Consider the following 23,760-nt stretch of genomic DNA (forward strand, 5'->3'; position numbering starts at 1 on the left):
ATCGGCATAGCATTGGCCATTGCGCTCACTTGGGGAATGAATCATCAGATGGAAGATCTTCCTCTCTGTCTCTCCTCCTCTCTGTATATCTGACTTTCCAATAAATAAATAAATAAATCTTAAAAAAAAAAAAAAAGAATCACCTGGAGAGTATGAGAGCTGAGATTTGGAAGTGGGCCCAGTAGGGAAATCATGGGCACTTCTCTGATGGGCTGCAACTCCCACTGGTGAGCATGAGAACCAGGACTGGAGGCGGGCCTGGCTAGACAGGTGGTGGGACCCGGTGGCATGAGTGTGGTCTGGACAGTGGGGTCTGTGGGGTTGAGCTAGGTTTCAATGCCCATTGATGTGTACGAGAGCTGAATGGGATGTGGGACAGACTGGACCAAGCTGCTACACATACTGGCAAGCAGAGGAACTAAGCAGGCCTAGCAGAGGTTATTGCAAGTTGTTCCGACTAGACTGCAGTTCCCCCTGGTGTACGTGAGGGCCAAGCGTGTGGTGGGCAGGTTGGGCTGGACTATAGAAGCCATTGGTTTATGTAAGAGATGGTTCTGGAGACAGAACTGACCCAGTACTTGCAACTACCAGTGTGTATGTAGGCAGATATGGGTGACAGACTGAGCTGGACTCAGTACTGGCAAGCACACACAAGAGTCAGGTCTGGGATCACTTCAGAGAAGATCTTTCAGAGAAGATCTTCTTCTTTCTTTTCTATTCTTTCTTTCTTTGTTTGTTTCTTTCTCTTTCTTTCTTTCTTTGTTTCTTTTTCTTTCTTGCTTGCTTTTTAAAAGACAGATATACAGAGAGAAGATAGAAAGATCTTCTGTCTGCTGGTTCACTCTCCAAGTGGCTGCAAAGGCCAGAACTGAGCCGATCCAATTGCAGGAGCCAGGAACTTCTTCCAGGTCTCCCACGCAAGTGCAACGTCCCATCCTCGACTGCTTTCCCAGGCCACAAGCAGGGAACTGGATAGGAAGTGGGGCAGCCAAGATTAGAACCAGTGCCTGGATGGGATTCCGGCACTTGCAGGCAAGGACTTTAGCCACTACTAGGCTACTGCACTGGGTCCTCAGACATTTTCTTTGGGGATTCCCCTAAACTGAACCGCTGGACTCAGAACTCCAACCATGGGGACAATTACAGGATCTGTGATCCGATTATGAAGTGCATGTGTCAGAGCTGGGCCTCCTCAGTGGCTTACACGGAGCAGTGGACAGCATGCCCAGATGCACATGGAGGATATGGCAGTCCATTGGGGCCTGCAGGGGACTTCTGGCACCATAGCAGGGGAAGGAGGGCAGAAAAATTGGTCAACTTCTCCAGGTAAACATTGACAACAAATATCTGGGTGAATGGAAACGCTAAATGGACTCTGTCAGCCAATGGACCTTGGAAGGATTTCCTCTTCCTTGGATCTGTGAGATTGACAGTATTTCAGGACTATCAAAACTGCTTGCACAGAACCCTCAGAGCATGCTTCACATCGGGGACCCTGGGAAGGTATTGCTTGGCTGTTCCCCATCCCCAGGTACTGAGGCGGTTGGAAGACTGGGTGTGGCTTCTCCCCTTATCTCCCCCTCACCCCAGATACAGGAAGAAGAAAAGGAAAATTTGGAAACAATGGTCTCATGCTCTTTCCCCTAATCCTCAATAATCCTCAACCCTTCCCATGCTAATCAACTATATAAACATCATCAAAAATAAAATTTAAAAAAAGAGAGAAAAGAAAATGGAACAGAGCCTGAGAGACCTGAGACCTGTGGAACATTGTTTGAGGATACCAACATGTGTGTTGTGGGGGTCTCGGAAGACAAAGGGAGAGCCGAAGCACCCCAGAGACTGGGGTGGAACCCTTGGCACAGTGGTTCAGGTGCTACTTGAGGTGCCACATGTGTATTCGAGCACCTGGGTTCCTTCATGGAATACCTAGATTGAGTTCTCAGTCCCTGGATGCCCAAAGATGGACAGCCATCATGAATGACACAGCGGCTATCTCGGTCAGGAAACCTGTAACCAGCCACATACTTCCACTCATTCAGATGGACATGGGTGTCCTTCACCCTGGGAAGGCAGCAGTTCTAGGGCAGAAGCTGGAGGAGACCTGCCACAGTGTGCACCACTTCAGTGGATGCCGTCTGCTGTTTGGATTCTCAATCCTTTTGGAGAGGACAACCAGCACTGCCATAAGATATGGCTCTCTGGATGATACCACAGAAAAGGAAGTCAGATGCAGACTGGTGAGGCATGGCCTGTGCGGGAAGGAAGGGATCCCAAGGAAGGAGGGGACAGGAGGCAAGGACAGAACCAAGAAAGGCAGGGGCTCGTGGAGGTCACTGTTGGTGCTGGCCAAACCCAAGCTGCAGGTTGGGGGAGATAAGTGGGAGGAAGGCTTCTGTCATGACTTCCTTTGTGGCGACCAGAGGGATTTTCCATGGGTTGGGGGTGGAGTGGATACTGAGGAATAAGAGCACTTTTTTGCAAAGAATTTTTGTGGCAAAGAGCAAGGATGGTGCCCTGATGGAGGAGAGGCGAGAAAGCCTCTGTAGAGCAGTAGCAGCAACAGCAGAGGGAGCATGGCCAAAGCGGGGGATCTGGTGTGTGGTGTGTATGCCCTGTACAGTAGGTCGGACAGACACAAGACTCTCAGACAAGATGGCTGTGTTGCCAGGGCCAGTCTGCTCCATCATGTCTGTCCATCCTCACACCCACTCTAAATCCCTGACACTCAGGCTTCAGCCCACACCTTCTGGAGTTAGCACACCTAGGAACATCAGGTCTGGGTGCATGGTGCAGTCAAGACTTGTGACCTGGCCAACTGGAATGCCAGACCACGGGATCCAGGGCAGGAGGATGGTCCTGGTTGTGGCCCCTTCAGCCATCCTGTCTGGGCACCTCCCAGATTCACAGCCAGCTGTGTCTGTCCTCTACCCTTGTGTTTTATATGGCTGGTCCCCAAGTCTTGTTGCTGTCATGGGTGCTAGATACCAAGTGCTGGCATACCTGCCAGGCCAGGGTTCTCTCTCCAGGGTTATCTGAAGGTACAGCTTAACGAGCTGCAATGGGAGCACAAGGCTCTGGTGCCTCCAGGTGCTGCCTGTTAGTGGACCCCAAAAACACCCAGATGTTACCGGCATTGACCTGGGCCTGCTCAGCAGCCCATGACGTGCACTGGGTCTCACTGCTTGGTGCCAAGCTGGCCCTGTCTCCCAGTGCCAGGCAGGTGGTTTTGCTCATCTCCTGTTCCTGGTACAGATTAAAGCCCCTGCTTGAGCTCATGCCGATGCCCAGGCCATGAATCTCTTACCCTTGTCGCCTTCGATGTAACTGTCTCACTCCTGCACCGTCTTGGGGATGGTGCTCTTGTCGTCCTCAGACACACACCGTGTCCCTCTCTAACTTGTTGACCCCCCTGTTAGGATGCACAGCAGCCCACTTCCCTGTATCTTGTCCAAGGACAGGGGTTTCTGTGCATCTGAAGACGCCCTGTGAGTTGCCGGCATGTGGTGTTCTGCACGGCCCAGGGTTACCAAGACATGAACTCTTGTCCCAACCACAACACTACATTTGTGTGTGCCAAATGTCTAGTATCAACTCACCCTCATCAACTCACCCTCATGCTTGCTGTACAACTGGAGGTCACAGCTTTGACCATGGTCAAACTGTGTCTGCCTGCTCTCACATGCCTCCAGGTTCTGCCCTTTTCTGGGCCAGCTGACCTGCTACCTGCATATGTCTCATCTGGACTCCTGCCCCTGCCCCTAGCTCCTGGCACCCTCTCTCCCAGCCAGCTCCTGCCCAAGGTGTGGCAGAGTTCTTTCAGTGGCCCAAAGGGTAAAGGCAAAAGAATCGGGGAAGGCCCTGATCTAGGTCTTCCTGATTGGGTGTGCATGCATCCTACACATCTGGCTTCAGCTCTACTTGTAGGAGCCAGATGACAATCCACCCACCTCTCTTCGCACGGTGCACTCAGGGACCTCCCTGGAAGTCATGATGCAGGAGAGCAGAACCTGAGGCTGTGAGGCAGTGACAGTGGTGAGAAGTGGCCAGGACAGAGGCTGGAAGGATGACAACAGAGATGCTTCAGTGGCCCCAGGGGTACAGCTGAGCCATGGAGAACAGAAAACCTGCCTTCCTCCCTGGGGTGACACCATTTCTAGCAGACATCTCTGGGAATTCTCCTCCCAGGGCCCTAGTACTTGGGTCCCTGCCACCCACCTGAGAGACCTGTCTCTCCCTATGCCTCCCCAGCCCTCTAATGAAGAAAAAAAAAAAAAAGAAAAGAAAGAAATCAGCAGATTCTGAAACAGGAAAGGCTCCCATTTTCTGATTGGAACAGGCACAGCTTTTCAAAAAAATTTATAGTTTATAAAAGAGGGTGAGAAGGTTTGGCATAAGCAGTACGGCAGGTTAAACCGCATCTTGGGAGCCCGTGCCACATTAGAGAGCTGGTTCGATCCTGGCTGGCCCACTTCTGATCCAGCTCTCTGCCAGTGCACCTGGGAAGGCAATGGAAGGTAACCCAATCCCTTGGGCCCCATCACATGGAGTTCCTTGCTCCCAGCTTTAACCTGGTCCAGCACTGGTGCTGCAGTAGCTTATGGGAAAGACCTCCCTGCCTGTCTTCTGTCTCCCTCTCTTCATCACTCTGCCTTTGAAATAAATAAATGCATCTGAAAAAAGGCAGGGGGACGGGGAGAGGCCAACTAACTGAGTGAAGTTATACCTTATTCTCTGTTGCAATAATCTCATCTGCAATCAGTGGATTCCCAGAGTGCGGTTCACCAGCCAGCACAGCTGACACCATCAGCTAAGTGGCAGTAAGAGTGAGCATGTTGTGGTATTTAAGAGAGAGAGAGAGAGAGATCTCCATCCACTGCTTCACTCCCATCTGCCGTCAATGGCCAGGAACAGGCCGACTTAAAGCCAGGAGTCAGGAGCCTCCTCCGAATCTCCCACATAGGTACATGGGCCCAAGCTCTTGGGCTGTCCTCTGCTGCTTTCCCAGGTGCATTGGCAGGTAGCTGGATGGGAAGCAGAGCAGCCAGGACTCAAACTGGTTTCTACATGGGATACTGGCACTGCAGGTGGTGACTTAACTGGCCACACCACAACATGGGCCCCACTTTGTGGCATTTTAACACATCCCTTCTCTCCAGCTCTGAGGAAGCCTTGAAAACTAGCAGTCCTGCTGTTGCAGTGATCGCCAGACTCCTGGGAGCCTCCCTCATCCCAGACTACCAAGTTGATCCTGCAGGTGGTTGATTTATCTCTGCAGCACGCGACATTAGCCAGGCAGACAGGAGCAGAAAGCCACATGGTCCGCATGTCCCTAGCCCTTGCCCCTCCCCCTCCTTTGCTCACTCCTTCTGGCCCTTACATCCCCCACCCCCGTGCCCAGTGCTAAAGTGGAAAGGGGCCAGCAGGGAGGAGGAGGTGCTCTCTGTTTGGTAGAGCTGGGGAAGGGTGGGGGAGGGCCGTGAGTCACTCTAAGCGGGACACAGATTCCCTCGCGAAGTGCAGGCCAGTGCACCAGACACTGACGGCCCAGGCCAAAGAGCACAGTGTGTGCCGGGGCGAGCACCGCACTTCTGTGCCATGGGCGTGTTGGACTCAGCTGGGCCATGCAGGCGGAACGGCGGGCGCCTTGTGCCTGCCGCACCGGGGCCACAGGTTACACCTTGCGTGCGTGCCGGTTCCGAGGGGCCCCTGAGCAGGGGGTATGCCAGTGCCTGCTCACTGCAACTGCACACTGAAACCCATGGCGGAGCGCACCTCAAAGTTCATACAAACGGGCTGAAACACAAATATGTTTTCATGCAAAAAGCTGTGAATGCACGCAAACATGGTTCGGGTAATTGGAAGGGTGCAGAGGCAAGTGTGGCAACCATTTAGTCCATGAGAGTGAAGGGACTGACATTGTGTTGCAGGCTGGACCTCTATAGAGCCACCACCAGGCTTGCACATCCCCCAGGGTCCTCAGGGCAACAAAGGAGGAGGGCAAGGCCAGCTGACAGTCACCTCCTCCCCACTGAATAGGTCATCCAGACATTTACTTTACACAGATAGCCCAGAGACTGCTCCCCGAAGAGGCTGTACCCACTTCCAACCTTCCGTCTCCCCCCACCCCGTGTCTTTGCAAATCCTCTTCCCAGCACGCTGGACTGTAAATGTTGTTTATGCTTGAGACTGTGACACACCAAAGGTGGTTGCTCCTGCCGAGGGCTGCTTTCTCCTTTATCTGATTGTGTGGCCCCGTCTCTTGGCCATTGTCTTGCTGGCATGATTTCTTGTGTCTGAATGATTTACAAGAGGTGGATGAGTCATCTGTTACAGCTGCTACAAACCTCACCCCCTGTATTCAGTTTGCACTTCTCTTTAAGATGCAGTGATCTACAGTGGCTGTCTGCGTTTATGTCACTGAGTCCTCGCTCTTGCATGGTTTCTTACGTTCCTCAGATGCTTTGAGAGCCCTCTTCTTTCCCCCAAGTGCCACTTGACACCCAGCTCCCTTGCATTTGTGTGTGTTTGTGGGTCGGTACCTCAGGACTTTGTGCCGCAAGTCACTCTCCTGAGAGCAGCATTCGCCTCCTTGTTTCTCAGGCTGTAGATGGGGGTGTTGAGTACGGGGGTCACTGCTGCATAAAATATGGAGACAATCTTGTTCCTGTCATGGGCAGTTTTGGTCTGGGGTCTGACATAAATAGATGTTAGTGTCCCAAAATAGATGGTGACCACCAGCAGGTGAGAGCCACATGTGGAAAAGGCCTTGAGCCAGGCTTCGGCTGGGTGGATTCTTGAGACAGCCCTGAGGATGCAAAGGTAGGAGATGAGGACGAAAGTGAGTGGTACCGACATGGAAAGGACAGCACAGACCATCATTGTGGCCTCCAGGGAAACAGTGTTGGAGCAGAGCAGCTGAAAGATGGCTTGGACTTCGCAAGAGAAGTGGTTGACAACATTGTGGCCACAGAAACTGATGGGAAAGAGCATTACAGGTGCGAGCGTGAGGGGGAGGGTTGTTGTCGATGTGGCTAATGCCAGCGGAGCACATGTACGAGGAGACATGAGCAGGTTGTAGTGGAGTGGAACTGAGATGGCCACCAACCGGTCATAAGCCATGACAGTGAGGAGGAAGCTCTCAGCCAGCACCAGGAAGGCCTGCACACTGAGCTGGGCAAAGCAACAGGCATAGGAGACAGTGGGGAAGTCTTGTAGAGCATTCAGCATGATCCCAGGGACGGTGCTGGTGAGAACAGGAGGTCGAACAGAGACAGGTCGCCGAGGAAGAAGTACATAGGGGTGTGCAGCTGAGGGCTGGCCACCACCAGGAAGAAGATCATGCTGTTTTCTGCCAAAGTGGCTATGTAGAGGAATGTCAGGGACCAGGTGAGAGCCATCTGGGACGTGGGGTGCATTGACAGCCCCACAAGAATGAGTTTGGTCACCTTGGTGCAGTTTCCCACCTCCTGCTAGTTCATTTTCACCAGTGCAGCTACAAGTGGGGAGAGAAATTGGAGTGTGGGTGTGGGGTGGGTTGCACATTGCTAACAAGATGTGCGGCTGCTACGGCACAAGCTCATGCCTTACACGGGCACCCCTAACTGCCAGCCGCTCCAGCAGCCCAACCCCATCTTGGTGCTGGAAACTCCAAAGCCAGTCCCCTGGCGAGAAGGGATGGGATTCCTAGAGCAGCTGAACACAACCTTGGAAGAAGAGGGCACAGAGCTGCCACAGAGCCTTGGAGGCAGGCACATTGTCCTTCTCCCTCCCCAGGCTCCTTAGGATGCACGCTTGGATGCAGCCAGGTCACTTTTTCATCTAGGTAAGGAGGATGGCAGCCCTGTGGCCCAAGGCAAGCTCTTCAGGGCAGTAGTGTCAGCTGCTTAGTGGAACTCACAGCTCAAGCTCCTGTGTGCTTCCCCACACTGGCACTGAGACAGAAAGAGCCACAGTGCTCTCCTCTGCCCTCCACCTAGCTAGCTCACCTGTCTTCACAGCAGAGAGAAAGGAGAGAGGGCATGGGGAGTTCAGGATGTTTGGGACAGGCCGCTACTGTGGAGCAGCTAGGGGCGGCCCTGCTCATGGCCCTGTTGCCTTCTGTCTCTTGAGTGCCTGTGGGAGGCAAGGGTAAGGGAGGGGTCAACCAGGTCTAGGCAGCTGTGGGCTCGGTAGCCAGTGTTTGGTCTGCTTGCATGGTCTGGTCTGGCTGCCATCATGTCAGAAGGCTTATATAGGAGGACTTGGTGGGAGTTTGCCTGATGACACAAGGCTGGCTTGGACCCCAGACCCATTCCCGTGATGGGATGCCTGATTACTGAGCTACAAGCACTCAACATATCTCCTGCCCTACCCTGCCCTGCCCTGCCCTCAATGTGCATCTTTGCTACCACCTTCATACCAGCTCTTAGCCCCTCGATTCCTCAGTTCGAGGCCATTTTCCAACTCTGTGGCCTCGCTCCTGGTCAAGCACGTGTGAGGGGTCTCCAAAAGTCGGCACCCTTCTCTGTCTCCCTCTGCACACCCATCAGCAAGCAGGCTCAGTGACTGTGCCTGCTGCATTTGGGTGAGCATTACGGACATACCCAGCAGGCTGGGCACTGGGAAACATCCTCCTTCTGTTGTGTCTCTCACAGCCATGCTTTTTTTTCCCAGCGCCCATGTTCTTGCAGACTCACAACTCAGTACCCGACACCCAGGGCTCACAACCCGAAACCTCATGGACATATCACCCCTGCCCGCAAGGAGCATGCACATGGATGGGGTTTGCGGGCTGGGGTGGGAACAATGAGGGTTTGATGTGCAGCATTTCTAAGTAGGTGCGGGGTCCCTCGAAATCTCCCAGCAAGGGGCACCCACCATATTCTACCAGGGAGGAGATGGCCTCTCTATTCAGACATGGGAAAGAGACAAAGATGGAAAAGAGTCAGAGGGAAACAGCCCGGCTCCTTTCCCCAGCAGTGGGGTCTGAGGGCTGACCCCACCTACAAGATGAGGAGGAGTAGACAGAGGAGAGGAGTAACTTCATTCCGGATGCACTTGCCAGTGCTGTGTCCATACAAGGGTTTCCCAGTGAGAGGTGAGCGGGCCAGCGGCAGTTGTAGCAGCAGCGGCAGCAGCCCCTGGGACTTGACAGAGATGGAGCCCCTCCAGCCCCTCCTCAGACCTGCTTTATCACGAGCTCTCAGGCTGCAGCTCAGAAGCCTCTGCCAACAGGCCCTGTTGGGAGCCACCGGTATGAACACAACTTCGTCATTTCTGGAAGCTTGCCAGCTTAGGTCTCACGGCAGGACGGAGAGTAGAAGCAACGTCTTCACACGCTCACTACTCAAGGGAGTCTCCTTTCAGACTGAGAGAAACCCCCACCGTGTCCCTGGAGAATCCAGCCTGCCCCTTGCCCACCTGTGCCCTCAAACTTTCCTAGCACTGGGGTTGGTCAGGCGACAGGGCCCTCCTTGCTATTTCCCAGAGCCATTTGACCACATCGCTGCCAGGGATTCTGGCTCTTTGCATGTCTAGGTGTGGCAGCGGTAGCCAGCCATGCCTGGGGCACCAGTGTAGCCCTGCACAAAGCAAGGTCTCCTGCTGGAGGTGGGGGAGTGAAGGCAACCTTGCCAACAGGCACCTGGGAAGAGGCAGTCCCAAGTCGCAGAGCTGACAGAGGGCCAGTCCAAATTCTGCCCACCAGTCCAATGTCCCTCACATATGTTTGCTCTCCTTCTTCTAGAATCTTGTAAAAATTATGCATACACTTGTACACACACCCCCCACACATTTAAACCAGCATCTGACAGTTGTCATATGTTTAAGTAGTTCACAAAGTCATGCTATGTCGCCCACTGTGAACACTTGTAAATTCCACCCCCGCCTCAATGCTCTTTGGAAGGGTTTTGTCGGCCCTTGGCGGTGGGCAGACCTACCTGTTCAGAGAGCAAGTTCCGAGACCACACAGACTTTCAAAGACCTCTGACAGGGTCTGCTTGCCCTGTAAGTTCCGGTTCCAAAGGTTGCTACTGTTCTCTTGTAAGTTGGCCACTTCCTGTCACCACCAGGGCCAACTCTCATCCCTCTTAGATGTGCTTGAATGGCTAGGCTGACCTCTCTCTTCTGGGTATTCTGGCCAAAGCCCTGAGATGTTGTCCACACAATTCCCAAAGGAAAGCTCTCAACGGACTCTTCACCCAGAACTCCATAGGAGGCACATATTCCAAAAACAACATTCAAGCCCATCACCCTATGCAAGATGGGTTGTCACCAGTTTGCATCTGTGAGGTGCTCTGAGTAGCTGACTTCAAAAGACCCACACACTCAGTGAGGGAGGGGGCAGATGGTTAAGTCAAATTCTGTTTCTCAAAATCCCAGATTAAATTGGCTTTGGGATGAACACGGTGAGGTTTTTCATAATCCTTGTCTTGTCAAGTCGGGGGGTGTTCGTCCAAATTCAGTAATACTTTGGAGCACCAAGAGCACTTTTCTGGCCTAAAGCGCTGGTGTCTGACTCACCAGGTGGCAGCATGGGGAGACGGAAGGGTGGTTTCTTCCCAGAAAAAGCTTTCCTGCCCAGAGGCCAATGAGTCCAGCCCTTAGTGGCTGGCGGAGCTGTTAACAGTAAGAGATCCAAGCAGACCCAAGGGGCTCCAAGCCCATTAGCATTACTAATGGGTCATCGCCCAATTGCTTCCCGAGACCCTTGGGTGCTTAACAGGCAATTCTCTTTTTGGAAAGCAGTGTAGTAGAAAATGAACCTGTGGATGGAGATGAGTATTTCTTGTCTCCCGGGGCAGAGGCTAAATGGCACTCTTTTTCTGTGAGTATCAGCATTTCCAAACTAGTTAGTCCCCAGAGTGTGAGTCCCATCTGGGACAGACAAAAGGGACAGCTCTCAAGACACAACCTTGCCAAGGACTTTAGAGGATTGGCTGTGCCAAGAATCACTATCTGAATTGAAGTTGCCCCACAGCCTTCCACCATTGCTCCAGTGACCATGGCCCAGGGATGGTGTGAAGGCAGAAGATATAACCATCAAAGTCCAGTCCTCTTGCTAGGGACACACAAGAGGCACTTATTCCCGGCATATATTCAGTCAGACTGACACTCTAGGAAGAGAGACTTCCCATTGTCACATGGCTCAAGGAAGGAACCTCAGCTTTCTTGTCTGGTGCTCTGGTGCAGGAGGGGAAAGCTGATTTGGGGGTTAACTCTGCTGGCCTCAATTAACCAAAGAGAGCTGGTTAGGAAGCCCTAAAGGATCTTGAAGAGAAAGTCTCAGGGGAAATAATCAGAGGTACGACAAGTAGAGTCCTGAAATTGTGAGTAGCCTCTCTGGGCAGTCACGATTGTAAATGTGGTTCCCGATGGAGCCTGAGGCTGACTCCTGGGGCAAATGACTTGCAGCAAACAAGATCTGGCTGTGACCTCACAGCTCAGCACAGGGGACTTCTGGGGTCCCTGTCCAGGGCTTTGCTCCAGGAGCCTCTCGAGAGTCAGCCACTCTTGTCTGGGCACACTGCCTTCATCAACCATGCAGCACATCTATGCAAGGGCCTGTGCTAATGGCTGGTGAAGGAAGCAAAGCTGGACAAGGGCCCAGGGGTGCACTAGAGGGCAAACGTGAACGCAGGAAGCAAGCACCAGAGTCCAGTCTACTGAGGATGCTGAGACTTAGAATCGATCCACCAAGAGTGGAAAACCAAGAATGAGGTGGGCATTTGGCTTGGTGGCTAACGTGCCTGCACCCCACATCCTGGTGTCTGAGTTTGAGTCCTGGATCCAGCTCCCACTTCAAGTTTCCTGCAGATTCAGACGCTGGGATGCAGTATCTCGGCTCCAGCCCAGTCCAACCTAACCCCAACTGCAGCTGTTGCAGGCATTTGTGGAAAGAACCAGTGGATGAGAGCTCTCTATCTGCCTCTCAAATAAATAATTTTATTTATAAAATTTATTTATTTATAAATAATTTTATTATTATTATTATTAATATTTTATGATACAGTTCCATAGGTTTTGGGATTTCCCTTCCCCCCTCCCCAAGAATCCTTGCCCCACCACCAATTTCCCCTATATTAATACAGCAGTATAGTTCTTCATAAACAGTCATAAATTCGTCATTGCGGGCCATGGACAATAGCAGCATCCCGCATCCTACTGTCAAGATGTAGTTAACAATTTCATTGGAAGTCCATGTTTGGTCTGGAAGTAGAGATGCATACTGCATTGTATCCTTATATCTGGATATGACAGTCTCCATTACACAGCTACTATACATCTGCTTAAATGAAGAGCCACAGTACAAAATCAACAAAGGAAGAGAAACAGAAATTTATAGTACAATTAAGTTAAATAACATGCGACCTAGTGACTAATACGTAATTGCAACAAGGAATAAGAATATCAAGAACCTTCTTGAAGACATGGTATGACTTATGAGTCAGTGAAGAAATTAATTGGGGGGGGAACTGCTTTGAAGAAATGAAAATAAAAACAAAAACATTGATATCCATGAGATATGGTTTCTGTTGAACTTTGTTGGTGCAGTATATCTCCTGTAGGCAATAGACGGGTTTTGTATTTTTAATCCAGTTATTAATTTATGCCATTGGATTGATGAGTTTAAGCCATTTACATTTAGGGCCAATTTGGATAGGTGGTACTTTTGCCTTGTCTTTTTAGGGTTGTTCATTGCTTGGTTTAGTCTTCTGTTGTTATTTTACTGGAATGATCTTCAACCAAATAAATAACTTTTTAAGAGTTGCTCTTTTTAAAGAAGGAAAGAAGAACTGTGGGCAAATCTTGACTGGTAATTGCATCTGAGGTTCCCAGAGTTTTGAGCTCAACTCCACTGTGTTCTTGCATGTGGGATTTGGGGTGAGCTGTGACACTTTGCTGCCATACCTTACTGCTCTCAGGTTTAGTTTTTCTTGTTGGCATGGAGTGAACAATAGCAGCTACTCACTTTATCACCGAGAAAGTCAAATACTGTCCCCTGCTCCACTCCCACCAGTGAGGTCACACCCAGGATGTTTACGTTAGAACCCAATGATCCTGATTCTACACAAATCAGTCATTCACAGTAAGTGTGGGCAGGCCAGGCCAGCAGGATGCCTCGGTCTTGACTGTAGTGCACGTGGGTAAACAGGCCTTAGATAGTTCCACTGCATGGCCCACGGACACGGAATGTGGTGAGGTTACAGCAAATCCAGAGAAGGATGAAGTCAGTACAAGTAAACGTGAGGGTGGAAACAGTTCAGTTTTAAAGAAGGAATGAAAAGCCTGACACATGACACAGAACTAAGAGTCTAGAAATGACTTTTTAAAATCCATGTGGAAATGTAGTGGCATGATAAATGAAGTTTAACAAATGATAACAGCAACATGCCTTGAGTGCCACTTTGGACAACTGGTTCTTCATTTTGGTTTTAAATTTTTTTTCTTTTGATGTTGTTTTACATAGCTGAGAGGAGTGAATGCCAATGTAGGCCTCCTTCTCCTCCTTCTCCCCCTCCTTCTTCTTCCTTCTCCTCCTCCTTCTTCTTTCTTCTCCTCCTCTCCTTCTCCTTCTTTCTTCCTGTGTCCGTGGCAGGGAGAGAAAACAGGGAAGGGGACCGCTTCTTGTTGTCAAATTTCATCAGCATCCAGGGATGGAAGACAGTGATTTGATGACATCTTAGGGAGACTCATGTGGGGAAGAATGTTCCAAGGGCATTACTTGAGTGGATCTGATATTTCTGAAACATTGTCAACTTTGTTGCACCAGGGTTGAGAAAAGCTTTCTAAGGTCTGTTGGCTGACCAAGTCCACCTAAGTGTATCCATGGACCCAGACAGTTGCTGCAAGACTTGGTCAGGGGAGTTGTCCAACCTGTTCTGCTTTCTACCATCTGATGAAGCACTGTTGGCCTCAATGTTGGCTCTCCATTTTGAACACACACACACACACACACACACACACACACACACACACATACACCTACTAGAAAAACAGACGTGGGAGTGTTGGTGCAATACTGAGTTCAGAACCCACAGAGGGAAAATGAGAAAGTGGCCACATGAAATTAAAAATGTATAGGTAGCAATAAAACAAATGGAAAAAGCACACCAATGTGATGTGGCTGGTTTTGCCAACACAGTTTTTAGAACAAAACAAATAGCACCATAAAATTGGGCTATGGGTATAAACTAAGGAGGACACAAAAGAAAAGAAATGTGCAGGCAAGTAAACAGACATGTGAGAAGATTTTCAGCCCCACTAGCAGATTGTTAGCATTGGAGCAACCTTCACTACTGAGATACCACCAGGGGAAAGGTAGGTAAAGGAGGCAGACAGACCAGCGTCTTCATCAGCTACTGCGTTTGGCATGGATAGCATGTTCACATGCTCATACTTCATGTGAGCTGCTGACACCTGCATTCCCAGCATCTGCTCTGAAGTCTCATTGGACATCTCTCTGTGAAGATGTTGGGCAGGAGGACCCTCAGACTACATCCTAGTGGCTGCTAGAACCAAACAGAGAGGAAGAGGAGGGACTTCAAGTCGTTCCACACCAGCACCTTTGCTGGTGCATTTGGGACCTATTGACCATGTTGGCCATCATTCCATGAGAAGGAGCAGGGAAACTCATCTCCTGGGCAAATGAAGAGTGAAGCCAATCTATAGGCCAAGATCTAGGGAAGGAGGTCTTGTGTGAGTTTGAGGTCCAGCTGTATTCCTGCCCTAGGTTTCTGAGATACCACTCCCTTAGGGCAGGTCTTGGTATAAGAAATTTCTGGGTCCCCTGCAGTGATGTAGCTAGTAAAGCTACCTCCTACAATGCCGGCATCTCTTCCCGGCACCTATTCATGTCCCAGGTGCTGCACTTCTGATCCAGGTTCCTGCTTATGCTCTGGGATACAGTCAAATACTGCTCAAGTGCTTGGATTTCCGCCACCTACATGGGAGACATAGAAAAAAAGTCTTGGCTCCTGGTCCAGTTCTGGACATTGTGGCCATTTGGGGAGTGAACCAGTGAATGTTTGATTCTCCCTCCCTCTCTTGCTTGTCTCTGAAACTCTACATTTCTTTTCTTTTTTTTTTTTTTAAAGATTTATTTTTATTGCAAAGTCAGACATACAGAGGAGGAGAGAAAGAGGAAGATCTCCCGTCCAATGATTCACTCCCCAAGTGACTGCAACAGCTTGTGTGGCGCTGATCTGAAGTCAGAAGCCAGGAACTTTCTCCAGGTCTTCCACATGGGTGCAGGGTTCTAAGGCTTTGGGCTGTCTTCGATTGTTTTCCCAGGCCACAAGCAGGGACCCTGCACCTGTGGATGGGAAGTGGGGCCGCCAGGATTAGAACTGGCACCCATATGGAATCCCAACGGCCTAGGCCACTGCGCCAGGCCCCTTGAGATTCTACATTTCAGACAAACAAATAAATCCTTTTTAGAACAATGAAAAATAAAGACTTTGCTGTGTTTTCCTGGCTAGTTGGAACTGGTCTTGGCTACCTTCAGCTGATGGACTTTCAGGTGGCATGTCTGCTTGTTCACCCTCACATAGCAGTGCTGGGAGTCGAGAGGCCTCGCCAGTCACTGTGTGTCTCAATCTTTCAAGCAGCATTCAGAGGCAGCCAAAACATTCAGACTCTCTGTGGTCCTGCCTCGCCAGCTGAAACATCTCATTAAATGCAAAGAGCTTTAAGTGGTGGCTGCATTTCTGCTTACTGCCTTGTTGTCGCAGCCAGAATCTAGGTTGGGCAGTGGCCCTTGACCCCTGGCGGGTATACCTTGCCTGAGGAAAGCAGTCCACAACATTGCCTGGCTCTTTTCCTGACATCACCAAATGCAGCCAAAGGCAGGAACAGAGACCCCCAAGGTTAGCTCCAAAGGCTGGGCTTGCACAAGTGCTATGAGGCCAGTTGTATGCCTCTTTAGCTGCTGCTTAGCCCAGTCTCACCTCGAGCTCAGACCATGTCAGGCAGGAGCTGTGATTTCCCTGAGAAGATGTGTCCTTGAATGCAGGGAGCTAGAGGCCAACTCTGCCTTCCAATTAGCCTTGTCTCCTCTCCATGAGGGCTGGGGAGAGTCAGCAGTACAAGGTGATGACTGTCCCTGGAGGGGCTTCAGCAGTATTCCCCTCCCCCCAATTGATGGCCACTTGTGAACTGATGTGCAAGTCAGCTGATTAAGTTGGGCCCTAATGCAGAAGGCTTGGAGACACACACAAGGAATAGGGGCTGATTCATTCCAACACCTAAAGTCAAGGGACACCAAGGATTACAACCAGTTGCAGGACTGACTTGGATCAATGATCTCCAGAGCCTGGAAGAGAACATATTTCTGCTCTTGTAAACCACACTGTTCCCGGTCTTTTCATCTGATATCCATAGGAAATAAACGCAGTCTGAAGATTGATGATGGGCCTCAAAGTGCATGTGGCCTGTGATATGATGGATATTGCATGTACGGGTGGGCAAGGTGAGTTTATGTCTGCTGAGTCTAATAATAAAGATATGGAGTTCTGTTTTGAATATATTCATTCAGTTAACCTTACTACCAATTTCGTTGTCTGTTACAGAAGTGTGAACTCACGATAACTGGAAACACACAAGGGGGAAAGGGAGGAAAGAGACCAAAGCCACTTGAGCCCAGAACTTCATTTTGGCATCAGTATCATTATCATCAATGTTTATTTAAAAAAAAAAATTTACTTACTTTTATGGGAAAGTCAGATTTACAGAGAGGAGAGACAGGGTGAAAGATCTTCCATTCACTGGTTTACTCCCCAAATGGCCACAACAGCCAGAGATGAGCCTGAAGGCAGGAACCAGGAGCTTATTCCAGGTCTCCCACACAGGTGCAGGGTCCCAAAGCTTTGGGCCGTCCTCTACTGTTTTCCAAGGCCACAGGCAGGGCACTGGATAGGCAGTGGAACAGCCAGGACACAAACTGGCACCCATATGGGATCCTGGTGTTTGCAAGGTGAGAATTTAGCTAATTGAGCCATCACACAGGGCTCTTCATCAACGTTTACTTTTTACAAAGAAGGTATCTTGTGCCTTCCATTGATGTGGTTCCAAGAAGAGAACCACACACTCCTCACTACCCCCAGCACCTGCACCATACCCTCCTCTTCCGTCTGCTATCTTCGTTAGTTTGTGCAAAGATATAATTTAATCCACCCTATATTCACAGACTAAACTGACCAGTAGCCATAATAGTAAAAAGTAAAAAGAACAAAGTTCCATCAGAATATAAATAAGGACTAAAAATGACAAATTGTCCATTTCTCTCTTTTTAATTATTTTTATTTTTAAATTTTAAACTAATTTATTTTATGATACAGTTCCACAGTTTTTGGGATTTCTCCCTCCCCCTCCCCAACTTCCCTCCCTCCACTGATTTCCCCTAAGTTATTACAGTAATATAGTCATCCATTTCACTCTTACACGCTTTTTGTAAAATATAAGATATTGGTTCTTTGAGGCTGGCCTGTCTCACTAAGTATAATGGTTTCCAGTTTCACCCATTTTGTTGTAAAGATAGGAGTTCATTCTTTCTTATGGCTGAGTAGCATTCCACAATATGCACATACCACATTTTCTTTGTTTACCATCAGTTGATGGACATATGGGTTGATTTAATATCTTAACTTTCAGAATTGGAGCTCAGAACTTTTGATGAAATTCACCAGTTAATCCAAAAGTGCTATACAGCCAACACTGTGTCAAATATCACATCAGAGAGCCTGCAACAAGAACCAATTGCAACCCTGTGATGTTCTAAATTGTAGAAGTCCAACACAGCGGTGACCCAAATGTAAACCATCTCTCATGAAGAGTTCCCTGGGAGATGGTGAAAGTAAAAAAAGGCATGTTCAGAGACATTGGAGAAAAACCCACAATGGAAGTCTTCTGGTGTGCTGAGACAATGTTGAAAGAAATTGTCATGTCCTCTCCAACCCATCCTCTACTCAGAGTTCTGCTCAACTTTTCTTTAAATGTCCAGTCTCTGTGTCTTTCTCTTTTACAGAGTCATATGAGAACTGACTCCCAACCCTACAGCCACCCAATTTTTAAGGGAAATATATATATATATAATATATTATATATAATGATATATAATAATAATATAATATATAATAATATACATTAAAGATGTATCTATATAATATATAATATACATATATATATAAAAGATGTATCTATCTCTTTGAAAGTAAGGGTTACAACGAGAGAGAGAGAAGAGACTTCCGTCTGCTGGTTCAGTCCCCGAAATGGCCACACCAGCCAGGGTTGGGCCAGGCAGAAATCAGGCACCTGAACTGGGTCCTCTTCTCTCACATGGGTGCAGGGTCCCAAGGACTTGGGCCACTCTCTGCTGCCTTCTCAGACGCGTTAGGGAGTTGGATCAGAAGTGGAGCAATACGGAGTGGAACCACAGTGCCATGATGCTGGCCCAAGGCAATGTCTTATAATGTCCCAGAGGAACTGTACTCTCAGAATTCGGCACTGCATTACTCCACTCCCTACCACAATTCATGGTGTCTCAGTCAAGGGAGATGCAGACAGTATGGGTCGCTTGCCAGCTGCAGTGCCTGAGCAGTGAGTGGGTGCTTTCAAAGGCCAGGAGATTCACGAGGCAGCAGCCCCAAGTGCTGTGCATCCTCTCTGAGGTGGCTTTCTCCCAAATTGTACAGTCTGGATGGGGAAGCTCTTCCTGTCTACTCCTGCCTGGGAGCCCCATGTCGACGTAAGCTTGGCATCCATGTCACCTGCTGCAAGAGTCCTGTGTACTCCGTATGTTGGGCTCCAGGCCAGGCCAGTTCCTCAGGCTCATGAGGCTTTCTGGGATCAGCTGTCAACCCTTGGAAGATTCAATGAGCCCATACAGTTCACAACCCCTAAGCAAGGCAAGGCCGCCTCATCAGGCTTCCGTCTGAGCCTGCTCCGGGGGTACTGAGGACAGTAAGCTCTACATGTCGTTTCAACAAGCTGTGGCCTCGAAGAGAGGAGGCACTGTGAGAGCTGGGGGAGGGAAGTGGCCAGGCTGGACAAGCACCACGGCCCCTCACTCTGCTTGTGGTGTTAGGAGCGCTTCTCAGGTAGGGGCAGACACTGCTGGAATGACAGTAGGGGCCTTATGGTGACTCCAAGGTGACACCGGGATGTTTGGGGAGGTGGTCCCGTTTTCTGTTTGCGGGTGGAAGCTGAGGCCTTACGGAGCCCCTCTGAGTGAAGGCTAAGAACCACAGGCACTCAGTAGGGCGCGGAGGAGCTCCAAAGCACCTCCCTTCCCACCCCCCCCCCCCGCCACCTTAGCCCACCTGCCACCACTCCTTGGCAGTGCTCACTGAGATCCACCCGGGGCCAAATTTGGAAGCTTCTTGCTGCCAGGCCCCTTTACACTCTGCTGATTCCGCCATGAGGGCTGCAGCTGCAGCTAGTGGGACTCAGAAATAGCCCAGCCCTGCAGAGCCCTTCAGGGTTCATGAGCCAACCAGCAGTCCTTGGGGTCGGGCTTGGGTTGAGCTTGGCCTGGGCAATGTGGGGAAGGCAGTCCCCAGGTGAATGTTTCTACCCAGGTGCTCCCTGACCTCTCCCAGGACTCGCTGGTCCTGCCCTCACTGCTATTTAGTGCAATGAACAGATCACGGTGGCTCCTCCAAGGATGCTGCCTCTCTTGAAGCTGATGGCAACCCTTCTGAGGCTGCTCCCTTTGGTCCTACCGGGGCTGTCAGGCCACTGCTCTGCCAAGCTGTGCTGCCGCTGCTCTCCCTGAGCTGCACTGTTCATCCTTCTCAGCTTCTCTCTGACAACAGATGGGAACAGAAGAGCCTCAGTCCCACAGGTCTGCTCCCAATGTTTCTACTGCAGGCACCCTGTTGCCCCTCCCAGGTAACCGGGGCTCTCCTCTCTAGGACTGCTGGGCGTGCTCTCTGCCTGCTACATCTGGGGTGGGTGTGTGCGGCAAAACCTAAGGGAGAAAAAGGAGAAAGCACTGCAATGTGGAAGGCATCATGCAGTGATGGCATCACCTTGTCTTTGCTTCACTTACTGCTGCTTGTGCATTTTAATATTGGCATCTGTCTTTAACATTTAGTCACACTCACTTAAGCCACAGTGTACCCACAAGGCGGTAAACCAGAGGGAGGCAGTCAGCCTTGGTGTACTGATGGAAAACTTGGGCTTCACAGGTCATGACACTCAGGACAAGAAGCGCCTAGACCTGGACTTCACCTGGGTTTTTGAGAATGTTTGTGGTGATTGCTTATGTATATGCACATCCAAGTGTGTGTCTCCATGCATTCCATGCATGTGTGTGCACATGTGTGTAATGCAAGCATGCGGATGAGTATGTGTGTGTGAGTGTGTACAAGAGGACTTCAAAATGCCCACAGAAAATAGAAGGCAAGTAACAGCATACTTTGGCACAGAGATTTTCTTTCACAGCATGTAGAAAATGCAGATTCTGAAAAACAGAAGTTATGCACAGAGCCAAAAGCATGTGCGCCAGAAGAAACTTGTATTTTCATTTCATTGTTCCCACAAACTCTTGAATGTGCCCTTGTGTGTGTGTGTGTGTGTGTGTGTGTGTGTGTGTGTGTGTGTGTACATGTGCAGGCAAGACTGAAGGGTCAAAGTCTGTCGCACTGACTTTTCACACATCTTTCTCTTTGGTTTCTGAATCCAACGTAGCTTATGCTTGTATTCTCATTGTGTTTTACAGGATTTTCAAGGGTTACCATCCAAATTTAAAAAAAAGTAATTGCCACATTTCGGCAGTGCTGTCTTGGGGGAAGAAGCTACAAGTGATTTGTTGTAGCAAATCCAAAGCCAAGGGTACAATCCAAAGAAGAGATGCAGGAACCAGCAAGCATTCTCATTCATTGCTGGAGAGCTGCAAAGGAAGGGCTGGGGCTTGGAGGAGTGCTGAGCTCACGGAGGCGGGAAGGCCAAGCGGGATCATGAGACAGGACTGAGCTCAGCTGGTAGATAGTTCCTGTCTGGAAGGAGGGTGGTCACTGGGTCCTCTGGCAGTCCTTCTAGCGGGGCTCCTGTGGCCAAAGTGGAGGTTCCTGATAGGGGGCCAGTCCTGGCTGGGCTGGGCTGAGCTGGGCCGGGCTGGGTTGGCCAGGGCAGGGAGTTCTGGGCAGAAGTTTGCTGTGATTTCCAGGCAGAGCCATAGGCTCTGGCAGGCATGGTGTGGAGCTGGGAGCGGGGGAGTCATCCAGGGAAGGGAGGAGGGGCCGTGTTTCCCTCTATGGACTTGTCCACCTCAAGGCTTCCAGGTGCCAGTGAGGTAAACAGGATCAAACATAAGGTTCAGTGTTGCACGCATGTGACTGAGCCACTGGTGTGTCACCCCACCACCTAAGCCAAGCACTGCTGTCATGAAACCTACCTGGATCTCAGTAGTCTAACAAGTGAAATCCACTAGTGACTCACAATGGAATGAAATGTCCACACTCTATGAGCTGTTCCTCTTCCCTATTTGGCTTGTAACTTGTATCTGGATACAGTTCCCTTCCAGACTATGCAACTCTGTCCTGGTGGTCCCTTAAGGCAACTTGGCCCACCCCTTGCCCCCCACCCCCGCTCTTCCCACTCTACACCCAACTCAGGACTAACAAAGAAAAGCATCGAAAGATCAAGGAGGCATTCATTCAGTAAACGTTTATTCAGATTCCTCGTAAGCCCCGGTCAGTATGTGACAGGCAGTGCAGTGCTCCACTCTTGCCATGACGGAGCTCAGGGGCCGTTTGAGGTAACTGGATACATCATCAGACAAATGCATGCTTAGGGGATCTTAGAGCGCCGTGGAAACACAGGTGTTGGGGGCGACTGGAAGGAGGCGATACAGAAGCCAGTGGCTACATGTGATGAGGAGCATGGCAGCCACCACTGCCACTGTTGTCCTTCTCCTCTAGCAGCCGGCTGGCAGCCTGTCAGCAGCAGAAGTCCTAGGGTCCACTGGCATGAGGCCAAAGCTGTGTAAAATTACCCGGCCAACCCTTCATCCTACAGGCACTCCCTGCAGAGTCAACGGCCCTGCAGGCCCAGTCTCCACCTGAAGCCAAGCAGCACAAAAGGCTCAGCCCTTCTCTCCAGCCCTGGCAATTTGTCCAGACACAGAGCAGCCAGGGAAGAAAGTTTGGGTTTGGGGTCTCTGGAAAGCAATCTCAAGTTTTGGACTCACTCATGTCGTTCCATCTTTGTGACAGCTCCACAGGTATAGCAAAGTGACATCACAGGAGTGGCCCTTCGTGCTCACAAAACACGGAGCAGGATTTGGGTGCCTGACACAATGAGTGCTAGGGCTAAGCCTGGAAAAGAGGACCAAGGGGCCTGGAGAGCTGGCAACACTCTTATCCATGCAAAGGACTGCACGGTTTCTCACGACCGGGAGACCTGCAGCACGACCAGGCTTTCCAAAAAGCCGGCAGTTGCACAGAGCAGAACACGGGATGGACCCCCTGCACCAGAACCACACCTTCACCTCTGAGTTTGTCATCCTGGGCTTTGGTGAAATGGCTGAACTGCAGATGCTCTTTTTTGGACTGTTCTTAATCATGCATCTTGTGACCCTGGTGGGGCATGCCACAATTGTCCTCATCACTCTCCTTGACTCTTACCTCCAGACCCCCATGTATTTCTTCCTTCGAAGCCTATCTGCCATTGAAATTTGCTATATCCTGGTTATTGTCCCCAACATGCTGGCCAATTTCCTGTCCCAGAGTCAGCGGATGCCCTTCCTGGGCTGTGCGCTGCAGATGCACCTTTTCATCGCCCTGGGTGGTGCAGAGTGCTTCCTGCTGGCCGTGATGGCCTATGATCGATTTGTGGCCATCTGCAACCCCCTGCACTACACCCTCATCATCACCAGGAGCCTCTGCCTGCAGATGCTGGCTGCGGCGTGCGTCAGCGGTTTTGCCCTCTCACTCACCCTCACCACACTGATATTCCTGCTGCCGTTCTGTCAGTCCCATGAGATCAATCATTTCTTCTGTGACATCCCCGCTGTGCTTTTCCTGGCCTGTTCAGACACGCAAGCCAATGAGGTTGCGGTGTTCATTGTCTGCATGCTCATCCTCTTGATTCCTTTCTTGCTGATCCTGCTCTCCTATGCATTCATTATTGCTGCTGTTCTTAAAATCCACTCAGCCGAGGGCAGGAGCAAAGCCTTCTCCACCTGCGCTGGCCACCTCCTGGTCTCTCTTCTACACTACGGCTGTGCAATTTTCATCTACATTCGTCCCAAGTCGTGGTACACCCCAAAGCAGGACAAAATCGTGTCCTTAATCTACACCAATGTGACGCCCATGCTCTACCCAATGATCTATAGTCTGAGGAACAAGGAAGTCAAGGGTGCCCTCAGGAGACTCCTGCACAGCCACAGCCACTGACGCACAGCCGCTGAGGAACAGCCCGGTGCAAGCTGGAAGGGCAGGCCAGGACCCCAGAACCCATTTGGCTTCCTTTTCAAGAAAGCACTCCGTCTCCTGCCCGCAAACCTGCTAGCCTGGCACTTCATTTGTGAGGGCTTCTCTGTGGTTCTGTATCCATGTGGAACTCACTGCCCCCTTTCCTGTGGTCAGGAAAGTGAACTGAGTGCTAAGGTTTTCTTACACATGATAGCTCTGGGCATTTGTGGATGCCCCACAGATGGACAATTCCATCCATCCTCTAGGGCACTGCAGGGGATGTGATGTGGGCACTGGCAAGTGCAAGGTCATGAGGCAACCCAAAGAGTGACTTGAGCTGGCCACTTTTCTGGCCAGAGAGGCA

At 50.4% G+C, this 23,760-nt stretch overlaps 1 protein-coding gene and 1 pseudogene across 1 annotated transcript; one reads left to right on the top strand and one right to left on the bottom strand.

The window, feature by feature from the left end:
* Positions 1-6,543: 6,543 nt before the first annotated feature.
* LOC121152553 lies at positions 6,544-22,175 on the bottom strand (annotated as a pseudogene).
* Positions 22,176-22,439: 264 nt separating this feature from the next.
* LOC121152554 (olfactory receptor 10K1-like) lies at positions 22,440-23,378 on the top strand. Its single transcript, XM_040974683.1, has one exon. It carries the CDS (start codon positions 22,440-22,442, stop codon positions 23,376-23,378), a length of 939 nt encoding a protein of 312 aa, XP_040830617.1.
* Positions 23,379-23,760: the final 382 nt, after the last annotated feature.

Source organism: Ochotona curzoniae, unplaced genomic scaffold (assembly GCF_017591425.1).
Source record: "Ochotona curzoniae isolate NIBS_2020 unplaced genomic scaffold, NIBS_Ocur_1.0 contig_2469, whole genome shotgun sequence".
Classification (NCBI taxonomy): Eukaryota; Metazoa; Chordata; class Mammalia; order Lagomorpha; family Ochotonidae; genus Ochotona; species Ochotona curzoniae.